This window comes from Camelus ferus, chromosome 25 (genome assembly GCF_009834535.1).
Source record: "Camelus ferus isolate YT-003-E chromosome 25, BCGSAC_Cfer_1.0, whole genome shotgun sequence".
Classification (NCBI taxonomy): domain Eukaryota; kingdom Metazoa; phylum Chordata; class Mammalia; order Artiodactyla; family Camelidae; genus Camelus; species Camelus ferus.
The window spans coordinates 2,925,792-2,937,860 of record NC_045720.1 but is presented as its reverse complement, the minus strand read 5'-3'; the positions used below and the strand labels follow the sequence as shown (position 1 = coordinate 2,937,860).

At 47.0% G+C, this 12,069-nt stretch overlaps 1 protein-coding gene across 3 annotated transcripts; it reads left to right on the top strand.

Moving 5' to 3' along the window:
- Positions 1 to 5,673: 5,673 nt before the first annotated feature.
- CHRAC1 (chromatin accessibility complex subunit 1) lies at positions 5,674 to 8,791 on the top strand. Of its 3 annotated transcripts, none has more exons than XM_032467881.1 (3): positions 5,674 to 5,941; positions 7,388 to 7,514; positions 7,796 to 8,791. In XM_032467881.1, the coding sequence occupies exons 1-3, from the start codon at positions 5,795 to 5,797 to the stop codon at positions 7,855 to 7,857; spliced, it is 336 nt and encodes a 111-aa protein (XP_032323772.1). In that variant the 5' UTR covers positions 5,674 to 5,794; the 3' UTR covers positions 7,858 to 8,791. The 3 variants fall into 3 exon arrangements, with proteins under 3 accessions (XP_032323772.1, XP_032323773.1, XP_032323771.1); XM_032467882.1 differs by having other exon boundaries at positions 5,679 to 5,941; positions 8,355 to 8,791; XM_032467880.1 differs by having other exon boundaries at positions 5,688 to 5,941; positions 8,132 to 8,791.
- Positions 8,792 to 12,069: the final 3,278 nt, after the last annotated feature.

Here is a 12,069-nt window from a genome sequence, read left to right as displayed (position 1 = left end):
ACACTTAAAAATGGTCTAAAAAGTAAGTTTTTTGTTATATATATTTTGCCATGATAAAAAGCTTGCCCCCCAAATCATGTGTCAGCTGCTGTCACTTTCCTGCTGAAAACTCTCCAATGATTTTCCACTATTCCATTCTGGACCACAAGCCTCTGTACAGTCTGGCTCCTGCCAACCTCTCTCCTTGACCCAGAGTGCCTCCCCCATCCCTCCTCCCCCAGATGCCAGTCTCTCCTCCCAGCTCTCCCCATGAATATCTGGAGCAGCTCTGCAAGCTGCCTGCTTGTTGGCAGCCATCACCACGGTGGGCTCCGGTTTGCCCACATTATCCCCGTGTTCAGGTCATTATCTGTAATGACAGCCTGGCATAATTATATTTTTACAATTTGTATAATTATCTTCTACAGAGCTAAATGATGACTATTATCATTATTAAATATATATTAAGCACTTCTAGCCATGCAAAGCTAACAAGATGTAGCCTCAGCTCTTAAAAATTTTCCTTCCTAATTCCATCCCAAATTCATTTCAACTTTGGTTACTCCTCTTTCCAGGAGAAAGAGTGGGGAACTTGCATGTTTTTTGCCTGAGGCTTTATATGCATGAGCTCACACCAGCTTCTCAGTGAAAGCTGGGGAGCAGATGCAATGAGCCTCATTTTACCGACGAGGAAAATGAGAATCAGACTGCAGGAGCCAGGGAGTAGATGGGGCGAGACTGAAACTGGGCAGAGCCTCCACCACTGTTCTCATGCCATGTGACAGCCTGGCTTATCAGGGAGGGCCACTTTCTTTCTATCTTATTTACACTTTCCTTGTCCAACACAATGCTAGGTCAGTGGGAGAAACATGCGAGCAAACAGACCACTCTAGAACAATGTCTTAAGTCAGAGCCACAAACTCAAATGCTCACAGGGGCCAAGCAGGCAGTGGAAGTGGATGAAGCAGACAGGGGAGTGGTGGACAGTGGTAGGGCCAAGTGGGGCCTGAGAGCCCGTGACTCATCCAAAGATGACAGCCAACTTTGCCACAAGGCAATGTGGGGTCAGTGTTGTCTCACCCTCCTACTCTTTGAGATAGATTTATAAGTGAAATCTCCAGAATTTTGAATGTTGGCAACTTTGGTCAACACTGGTTATTGTCTAACCTGCAACCATTCCCTGTCTCAAACCTCACCTCCCACCCGCCTCAGTTTTCAACAGTAGGGATCAGATATTCTTTGATCTCAGGGAGACAGCTCCAGGGGATAAATCTTAAATGGTATATACAGCAATCCTAGCAGTCTCATTCCCTTTGACCAGTAATTGGTCTCAGGGCGAGCTAGTGACCCAGTTCTGACAAATAAGATGTACGGGGAAGACTACGGAGATCTTCCCTTCCTTAGTAAAAAGACAAAGCCTTGAGACCTAATGAGGAAAGAGCCTTTGAACACGCACGTGGGCTACACCCCCTCACATCTCTCCCTGTTCTCAGAGGTTCATCCACAAACCCCTTCCCCAGATCCTTTTGTCTTTAAGTCTCCAGTCTTGCTCTGTCCAAGTTCCTGGACCATCAGTCAATCTGTCAGCTCCCACCCATGAACTGGTGTGGATCCTGGACCTCTGGCTTTCTCTTCCCCCAGGCAGGTGGCCCTCTGGGAGAAGCCCCTTCACCTCTACCTTTCAGGCAGGCTGAGGGAAGCTGTTATGCATAGTGTTCCTGTTCTGCGTGGTACCAGTATATTTACAAAGCAATCTGTTAACTGGGACTGCATTTTCCTTCTTCACTCTTCTGCCTACAGAGGATCCCCCGAGGCCACTGCTGTGGGGAGTGGGTGAGGAGGGGATGGAGGAGGTACCATGGGTGTCTCAGCCACGACTTACTTGTGCTCCTGGGACCTGCTCAAGGCTGCTGGCATCGTACATATCAACTTCCTACTGACGGTGCATGTGGCTTGGTGGATCAAGTCACACCCAGTTCAGGTCACATGCTCATCTGGGGCCTTGTAGTCTTGCATCCGGTCTCTACCAGTGTTCAGGAGCAAGTCTGGAGCTGTTGTTCAAGTGGAAAATAGTTATTTGCCAAAGAAGTGTCTTTTTTTTAAATTTCATTTTCATATTCTTTTTCATTAAAGGTTATTACAAGATATTGAATATAGTTCCCTGTGCTGTACAGAAGAAACTCATTTTTTTTAAATCTATTTTTATACATAGTGGCTAATACTTGCAAGTCTCAAACTCCCATATTTATCCCTTCCCATCCCTTTTCCCTGGTAACAATGATTGTTTACTTTATCTGCGAGTCTCTGTTTTGTAGACTGAATTCATAGTCTTTTTTTTTTTTTTAGATTCCACATATGAGTGGTATCATATGGTATTTTTCTTTCTCTTTCTGGCTTACTTCACTCAGAAAGAAGACCACTAGGTCCATCCATGTTGCTGCAAATGACATTATTTTATTATTTTTATGGTTGAGTAGTATTCCATTATATAAATATACAACTTCTTTATCCAGTCATCTGTTGATGGACATTTAGGTTTACTTCCATGTCTTGACTATTGTAAATAGTGCTGCTATGAACACTGGGGTGCATGCATCTTTTTGAATTAGACTTCACTCTGATATATACCCAGGAGTGGGATTGCTGGATCATATGGTAAGTCTATTCTTAGTTTTTGAGGAATTTCCATACTGTTTTTCAAAATGGCTGCACCAAACTACATTCCCACCAGCAGTGTAGGAGGATTCTTTTTCGAAGGTGTATCTTTGCTCTAAACCCCTTGGTCTGTGCTGACTCTGCTATTGGAATCTGCCACAAACAGCCTGCCCTAGATCTGTGGGGTCATCTGGTGAGTGAATCAGGGCAGCACAGTCAGATGAGGTTCAAGTAGTCTTTAAGTCAGCCACCAGCGCAGGACACTCCAAACCCCACTCCACCAGCTTAGTGAAGCAAACTATCAAGTCCCGCCTAACTGTTCACACTGAATCCAGAATCTCTGGTAAATCTGCTCTATTGAAAAGTCCAGCCCAACCCAACAACGTGCTCTGTGTACCTGGACTGACACTACTGGAATCTATTTCTCATATTCTCCCTAAATTTCTGCTGGTGAATGCATGAATATCCTGCAGTTCTTTCCTGGTGTGACCATCTCCTAAATCAGGCTTTGCTGTTGTTTCCCTGGCATGCTAGGATCTGACTCCAATTACGGACTGGAGTTAATGAGGGGTGAGTCTGGCCAGGTAAGGACCGCAAGTGAGTTCATTAACAGGACTTCAAGTAGGCAAAGACTCATCTCCTCAGGCAGACACGGGGGATACTTCCACTGGCAAAGAGGCTCAGAGGGAAGGGGAGGTTGAAGGTTTGCTGTGTCTTCCCACAGGCATCCTGTTCAGAATGCTCACCTTATCTCGGCCCTTCTGCATGGCTGGCTCCTTTCCCACCTCCAGATCTGAGCTGAAATATCACTTCTCAGAGAAGCTATCCCATCACCCTCACACTGGTTTGCTTCCTCATAGCGCTAACCATAGGAGATGTTATTTTTCTTGTCTCCCTTACGCTTCACAGTATGCTCTGCGAGAGCAGGGACCACAGCCGTCTTGCTCATTGCCTGTACCTCTCCTTTGTGCACAGAAGTCTCTTACATGTATTGGGTGCTACTGGGCCAAGACCTGAGGTCACAGTGGTGAAGATGACACTGTCCTTGCATTCTCAGCCTTCACCTTCTAGGGGCGAAGCACACAGAAGGTGCTAATATTACTAGGTCACTATGGTTGAGGGTAGATGTGAAGACTTTTCTAGCACTACATCAGTAATCTGGACCACCTGTGACATCTGGCCTTGGCTCCTCTTCTCAGGAAGATGGAAGAGCAGTAATTTTCAGAACCCACTAAACTTGCGGACATGTGCTCTCCAAGTACACATTTTATGTTTTGTAATCAGTGCCTAAGTGATGAACAGAATTGAAATCAGAGAGGTTAAACAAGATATACCTTTAATTTTCCAGACTCCTTCCATATGAGCTTTGAATTCAAAGTTGATTTGGGGTGACAAGGCCTTGCAGCAGAACAGAGACTTCAGTTTACGGGCTCTGCAGGGCGCTGCACAGCACACACAGAGCCTTCTCACTTTCATCCCCTTTGACGTTCAAGGCTGACCTGTGAGGGGCACAGTGCTGGCTGGATGGGGGTACGACTTTGACTTTAACGTGCCAGGCACTTTCACATCTCCTAACAACCCCGAGACTGCCCATCTTTGCAAGTGAGGGAACAGTGGTTCAGGGAGAGCATCTGCTTTGCTTGAGGTCACACCACTAGTGAGTAGGAGGTCAATCCAACCCCACTTCTCAGCAGTATTCAACCCAGGTGATCAGCTTCTTTCAAAAAGACTTTCTTCGATTGGCTTTATGGATACACAATCTCTTGGTTTTCCTCTTACTCAACAGCCACTTACTTCCAGTTTCCTAAGCTGGATTTTCCTTCTTTTGTCCATCTAAAAATGTGGGAGTACTCCAGGTCGTGGTCCTTAGATCTTTCTACTCTTACCTGTACTCTCCTCCCAGCTATGTTCATGGTTTTAATACCACCTAGACAATGGTGGCTTGTAATTTCACTGCTCCGGCCTGAACTCCAAGCTGGAATGGTCAACAGTCCACTCAACACCCACTGGTGTCTCCTAGACAGTCGACACTTAACTTGCTCCAAACCACAGCTGTGCCAGATTTGCTCCTCCCACCGCGTTCCCCAGCTCAGTAAACAGCACCACCATTCTTTCACTCATACTCCATATTCCGTTAGCAAGACCTGTGGCTCTACCTTCAAATTAGAGCCCAAATTCCACTACCTCCTCCACCTCCAGTCTAATCCATCCTCTCTCCAGCCCAGTAACTGCACTCTCTGCCTGCTTCCGTGCTTGCCCCTCTAAGTCTATTCACACAGCAACTTGAGTATTCCTTGTAACACTTAAGCGGGACCACGTTACTCTTCCCAGGGCCTCCCAACTCTTCAAAGAATTCCGTGATCTACAAGGCCCTGTCAGATCTGCCCCGTGGCTATCATTCTTTCCCTAGATCATTTCACCTTAGCCACACTGGCATCCTATTCATCACCTACAGTTACCTCCTACCTGGTCTCTGCTCCCACCCTTACAACCTCCCGATCCCCAAGACTCCTCTCTGGTCTATTCACAATCAGCAATCAGAGGGATCTTTTAAAATCTTAAGACATATCCCATCATTCCTCTAATATCCTTTAAGTTCTTCCTAAATTTCGTTGAATAAAATCCAACAGGACCTAGCCCCTGGCTACCTCTCAGACTCCGTCTGGCACACCTGGCTCCACAAAGCGGACGTTTTGAGCTTTATGGAAAGGCTCCTCCCTCAGGGCCTTTGCCCTTTGCTCCCTTTCCCAGCAAAGCGCTTTCTCACCAATAGAGCTGTTTTCTCTCTTCACTGCCACCCGCTCCCTTACTACCCTGGTTAAAACAGTACTTCCGGTTTCTATTCCCTTACACTACTTCGTTTTCCTTCCTGGTACTTCTCGGCTTCATGTAGGCAGATCTCACACCTACTGTCCACCTCCGCCCGGCCCCAACGCCCGCCTGGGGCCTCTCGGCGCCGCGAGCCCGGCCGGCCGCCCTTCCGCTGCGTCCGCGCAGCCTCCGGGGCGCGCGGCATCACGGGGCTTGTAGTCTGTTCCAGTGGCCGGGCCTCCCGAAACTACAACTCCCACGGGGCAGCGGGACGTCGCTCCCGCGCCACCGCGTCGGCCGGCCACCTCGCGGCGGGTCCCGGCTGCCGCCGCGGGGGTGGGCCGCAGAGATGGCGGACGGGGTCGCGGGCAGAGACAAGTGCGGGGAGCAGCGACTCGTGTCGCTGCCTCTGTCCCGTATCCGGGTCATCATGAAGAGCTCCCCCGAGGTGTCCAGCATCAACCAGGAGGCGCTGGTGCTCACGGCCAAGGCCACGGTGAGGCGGGCCGCGCGGGGGAGGAGCGGGGGGCGGCGAGGGGGGCATCCCGGAACCGTCGCGCCCCGTCCGCCCTCCCTCCCGGTCGCGCCGCGCTACCCCGGCCCCTCGGCTCGCGCGCCGCCGACTCCCCTTCCGGGCTTCCCCGTGCGCGCACCCTCCCGCGAGCCGCCTCACTCCCCTCCCACGCCGCGCGCACCCTTCGCCTCGCCCACCTGGCGCCGCTCCCGCTGTCCCTCGCGCGCTTTTCGCCCCGCCCACTCGTCGCCGCTCCCGCCTTTTCTTGCGCGCCCTTCGGCCCGCCTCCCGGCGCCGCTCCCGCCCTCCACCGCGCGCCCTTAGTCTCGCCCACCCGGCTCCGCTCCCGCCGTCCCTCGCGCGGGGGTGGTCCGAGTGGCCGCGCGCACGGGTCTCTTCCGGTCGTTTCTCCTGCGGCGTCCCCGTACTCCGGGCCCCAAAGCCTCCCCTTTTGTTGTTTCCGGTCTGTTTCGTGGCTTTGGGCCCATCTCCCCCAACGGTTCAGTGGGAGGGCCTGCGGCTTCCTCAGGACGGGGCCCGCCCGGCCACTCGCCCCACGGACCTCGCAGTCTCACAGGCCGGGCCACCCCGGGCCAGAATGGAAGTAACTCCCGGCTCCTTAGTTTTACTCTCCTAGGTCCAGATAGGTAATTTTGTGTCTTTGATGTGGTGTTGGAAGGCCAGAACCTTCCGGTTCTTTCCCCGGGCCGTGTTTAAGCTCTACCGTCTTGGTTGCTTTAACTCGCCTCGGATTGTTTCCAGCCCCCGCTAGCTCGGTAGACTGTGCCCCACCGCATGTTGGTCAGAGCTGGGGGAAATAGGAAACCACGTGGTCTTGGAATATTTGTGTTTTTTGTACGGTTTCGTTCTGTAGGTACTAAAGAATTAAGAGTTATGCAGGCATTTCTTTAATCCCTTACCAACTAAACTAGGATTTAAAATAAAAACACGGAGCAAGAAGTTCAGCCCAGGTCGTTGCCTTAGGGAAGGTGTCTGGGCAGAATCGGAAATACTATTTTTCACCTTCAGGCTGTTGATTGTTACAGTTGCAGGCGACCAACCTTAACCCGTGTATTCAAACAGAAGACTAAAAGTGTGTTCCTGAGCCAAACAATTTTTGAATGGTCTCTTGCTCCTTTTGTTAACTGTGGAGATTGGTCATTAAACATTTATGATTCAGTGTTGAATCACTTAAATATTTTTCATAAGTTAGAAGTCTAAAGTAAACTTCAGGGACACTTATGCTTCCCTGCCAACTTTAATTCAGCCTTGCTTTCTTTCTGCCTTCATAGTTTCCTTTCTCCAGTAATTTCCTGTAACTTGAGGAAACAAGATAATCTGTGATTATCCAAACTTAACGTAATTAAACAAAGACTATGATGAGTTTTCAAAGCACACCTTTCATTTTACTTTTTCATTTTGTTTTAGGAACTCTTTGTTCAGTATCTAGCCACCTATTCCTACAGACATGGCAGTGGAAAAGAAAAGAAAGCACTCACTTACAGTGATCTATCAAATACTGCAGAAGAGTCGGAAACTTTCCAGTTTCTTGCAGGTACTTAGCCTTTGAAACAGCCTGAAACAGTTAAAAAGTGCTTAGTAATTTACAACCTTTTTCCCCTGCTCTTTTTCTCCTTTCACTGAAATAGACATTTTGCTGCTTTCCCCAGGTGCCAAAGTTTACCATGACGTGGCATGGGATTTTTAGTTTTGTCTATTTGAGTAGGTTTGTAATGTGGTTCACCTAGAGTGAGAGTTAAGTCAGCAGCGATGCACAAGGGTGGCTGGGGGACCCTGGCAGGCCCCCCTCTTAGACTCCTTACTTGGCCAAAACAGGAACGAAGAGTTGCTGTTGCGGAACAAGCTGTGTGCACCACAGTCAAAAGAGCTTGAGGTGATCTGCAGGTCCGGTGGGTTGGGCAGGGCTGCTCCCAGGAGGTAGCAGCACAGAGAAGCATGTGGTTTGCAGTCAGTGGAATAGGAACAGGTCTTTAGCATCAGTCAGGAGGCAGTGCTAGTCTCCTGCTATTTCACCAAGAAGTGTCGTCTGAATTTTGTCTTGTTTTGGAACCTGTTTGAGGTCAAAGCAGGAACTGGCACATTCTGAAATTTGCATTGCCGTATTCATGGCCTCCCATAACCAGCTGCTGATGTTAGCTTTATGTTTTTAAGATATATTACCAAAGAAGATTTTAGCTAGTAAATATCTGAAAATGCTTAAAGAGAAGAGGGAAGACGACCAGGAGGAGGAGAAGGATGAGAGTGACGCTGACGAAGCAGAATCCTAAACCCAAGTGAAGTGCTTTCAAGATCAGCCTGGAAGGACCTCCTGGATTAGCACCGTTGCTCTGAAGTGAGCATGACGCTGTGCAGCTTTTGTCTCTCCACTTTTCAGAGCCTTCGAGCACACTGTGTTCTTTCCCGGCAGAGAGAGAGCACACTGTACCTCTGCCATAAATAGCCAGGAGGAGAGTAACCCGGACAACAGGCGCTCTCGGACAGGCCTCTGCAGTTGGAGCTGGAGGGACCGAGGCACCAGCAGCCTGCAGCTGTGAGCGGTGGAGGCAGAGACACCTTTGCTTAACTTTTTAGTTTACAGGTAGATTTTGAAGAACTTCTAAATATCAGTTGTATAAATTCACATGTATATTCTGAAATTAGTTCCTGTAAACAGCTAGACGCTGTTTTAGCTAAATATGTAGCCTGTGGGTAGTACGTTAACGTTTGCATTTTCGTATTTCAAGAAGATTTCCGTGGCTTTGTATTTGTCCAGATACTGCATTTTTTTTAACTGTAAAGAAATAAAGTTGTCTTTTTTTATTGAAAGCTTTACATATTTTTACAGTAAAGTGTTTTTTGGAACTAGTTTTAAAACATCTACTATTCTAATGGTCTGCTTGTTATCTGAGATGTGACATTTAAAAATAAGCATTTTCTAATACTTTAACTCCTGGAGAAAAGTTTTGAGTCAAATTATTACATCAAATTCAGGTAAGAAATCTTACCATGTTTTTAAAAAAATTTAAAAACATTTTGTATACTGAAGAACTCTCATTTTACTGTTCTTTATACCCGTAGAAATTTTTACTGTCCACAAGAGAAAACCATAAGTCCTATTTTTTTTCACGTATGGTACATTTTTGGCTTCTTTCCTTTTTTTTTTTTTTTTTTTAAAACTGAGTTCTAGTTTTCATTTAGTGAAATCATCCTTAAATGTCCACGCTGTTGGTTCTAAAGCAGTCGATACACAGAACAGTTCTATCACTCCTGATACTCCCCTGGACCCTTGTGGAGTTCACTCCTTCTCTTACCCCCAGGCAATCACTGATGTTTTCTGTCCTTTTAAAATTTTATTTTTAAACAAAATAGTTTGAAGTCCCCCTTTTGGTTTACAGTTCTGAGTTTTGACAAGTGCAGAGTCATATGCCCAGTACTACAGTTAAGATGCAACAGCTCGGTCACGTCCCCCAAATCCCTCAGGGTCGGATTCACTCCTGCCCGCTCCCTTGGCAACCCACTTAAGTAGCTATTCTCTGCCCCCATAGCAGGAGTCAGCACACTTCTTCTGGAAAGGGCCGTATGGAAAATAAGTTTTGTGAGCTATATAGTCTGTCACAACTAGTCAGCGCTTCTGTTGTAGCACAGAGGCCGCCATGGCACAGAAAGGGATGCGTGTGGCTGTACTTCAGTGAGCCTTTATTTCTGCACACTGCAATTTAAATTTTGTATGATTTTCATGGGTCATGAAATCTGATTTTTCTTCAACCGTTTGAGAACGTGAAAGCTATTCTTAGCTTATAGTCCACACAAAAACACAGCAGGCCAGACCTGACCCACAGTCCGTGGTTTGCCTGCCCTTCTTTCCAGAGCGTCATACAAATGGAATCATAGTATGTAGCCTTTGTATCTGACTCAAGGCCTAGTCATCTGAGTCCCATCCATGTTGTTGCAGGGAGCGGCAGCCCATTCCTTTCCGTTGCTGAGTGGGTTCCGCTGTACAGATACACCATCTGTTCATCCATGCCACAGTGAATGGGTAATTCCTGGCTTGGGTTGTTTCCGGTTTTGATGGTTTCACTTGAAGCCCTATAAGCACTCGGTACAGGTTTTGTGTGAATGTAGGACTTCATTTCACTTCAGTGGAACCATGTATTTTCAGTCTATAGGAAACCAAGCTGTTTTCTAGTGTCTGTACCATCCTGCAGTCCCACCAACAGTGAGCAAGAGCTTCAGTTGCTCTGCATCTTCTGCAAAACTTACTATCAGTTTTTAAAAAAATTTAGCCATATTAGCAGGTGTAGGTTTTCATTTGTTGCCCTAATGACATGTGACATTCAACATCTTTTCATTTGCTTATTTGCATCCATATATTTTCTTTGGTGAACTGTCCAACTCTTTTGCCCATCTCTTTATGGCTTTTCTTTTTGTTGAGTTTTGGGAGTTTTATGAGTACAAGTCCTTTGCTAGATTGATTTGCAGTTATTTCCTCCCTGCCTGTGGCTTGTCTTTCCATTCTCTCAAAAGCACTGTTAAAAGAATAGAAATTATGTTTTTGAAAAATTCTTTTAATTTTGAAGAGGTCCAGTTTATCAGTTTTTTTCTTTGGGGATCATGCTTTTCTTGTATGTGAAAACTTGTCACCAAACCCAAAGTCACAAAGGTCTTTTCCTGTGTCAGTGTAAGTGCTGTGTGTTGCTTTCACTCGCTGTGCCTACAGTAACGTGGTGCTCTGTAATCCCCGGGGAAAATACTAGCTGATTTTTGTGTGTAACCAGCTGAAACATCCTTAACCTAACCATCCATAACTGCATAAACACCTCAGATCCGATTGTTTGGGGAGCGTTCATCCTTGGCCCCTCCTTGAGCCACATGCTAGTCAACCACAGTAGCTTCCTAACTGGTTTCTTCACCACCTTTACAGCCTCTCTCCTCTTCACGGATCACCACGCACGCTGCTATCAGATTATCTGAACAGTTTTATGAAGGTTAATCTTAGTTTCCTGGTCAGAAGTAGCCACTGGGGGCCGAGCCTCTTCTGTGTACACCATGCTCATTTTCATCTAATCCTCACAACTTGCAAAGTAGCCACACTTTATGAAGAAAGGAATTAAAGCTCAGGTTAAGGAACTGGTCCAAGGCACCGCTAGAAGTGGTGGAACTATGATTCAAATTCCAGACTCCACTCTTCGCTGGAACTTACAGAAGCGCACCTTCTCCCCACCATCTGTGGGAAGACAGATTCCTAACCTTGCAGCCAAAGCCCTTGGCACGGATCTTACTCTGCTTTATGTTCTGTTTTCCTGCAGGAACCTTCCATTCCTGCTGAGATGGGCTCCCTGTCCTCTCCAGAGAAGAAAGTTCCCTTGTACCCCTCTGATCAAGGAGCTAGTTCTTTTCTGAAATCTTCCTAATTCACGTAACATCATCATACACTGTTTTTATACTCAGGTTTTCCCAATTAGATGGCCTGCTTCTGGCTGTTCAGGAAGTGATAGGGAACGGGAAGACTGTATTTACTGAGTAAGGGTATCATAGTCTCTCATCAGGTGGTGTGTATTCTTCAGCTAGCATGTCCCAGGGCCCGTGGGCTCAAAGGTGCTTTGTGGTTTTGGATACCAAGAAGAAGAAAGAAGTACAGGGTCCTGGACACATTAAGGAGGACAAAACAAAACGACTTGATTTTTTAGAGGAAAAAAAAAGACTGAAACAAAATATACCAGAGTGTTAAGAGAAATTACCTATCAGTGTTGTGATTACAGATTAACTAAAAATTTCTATCTTGTATATCTGAATTTTCATATTTTCTATAATGAACATATATTCTTAAAAATCAGAAAATGGCTTTAAACGAGAACAAAACTTTGGACTGCTTTAACAAGAATAATCCTATAGACTTTCAGCCATTTCTGGACTTTTCTAAATCCGACCCTCCTTTCCCAGCCCCGCAGTCTTTCGGTACAGATAGAATCAGACACAGTCCAGAGGGAGGCAGCCAGGGCGGAGGGTGTCAAGTGACCCACAGGCCAGGCGCCCTGGATGTGGCCAGCTGTGACTCCTACACAGTGTGGGGCACAGGGCTTTGCACCTGGCTGGGGTTTAGCTGAATGCCT

Coding starts and splice junctions, on each gene's coding strand:
- CHRAC1 (XM_032467880.1), top strand. CDS start 5,795: ATGGCGGACGGGGTCGCGGGCAGAGACAAGTGCGGGGAGCAGCGACTC. Junction 5,942..7,387: donor TGCTCACGGCCAAGGCCACG/GTGAGGCGGGCC, acceptor ATTTTGTTTTAG/GAACTCTTTGTTCAGTATCT. Junction 7,515..8,131: donor AACTTTCCAGTTTCTTGCAG/GTACTTAGCCTT, acceptor TATGTTTTTAAG/ATATATTACCAAAGAAGATT.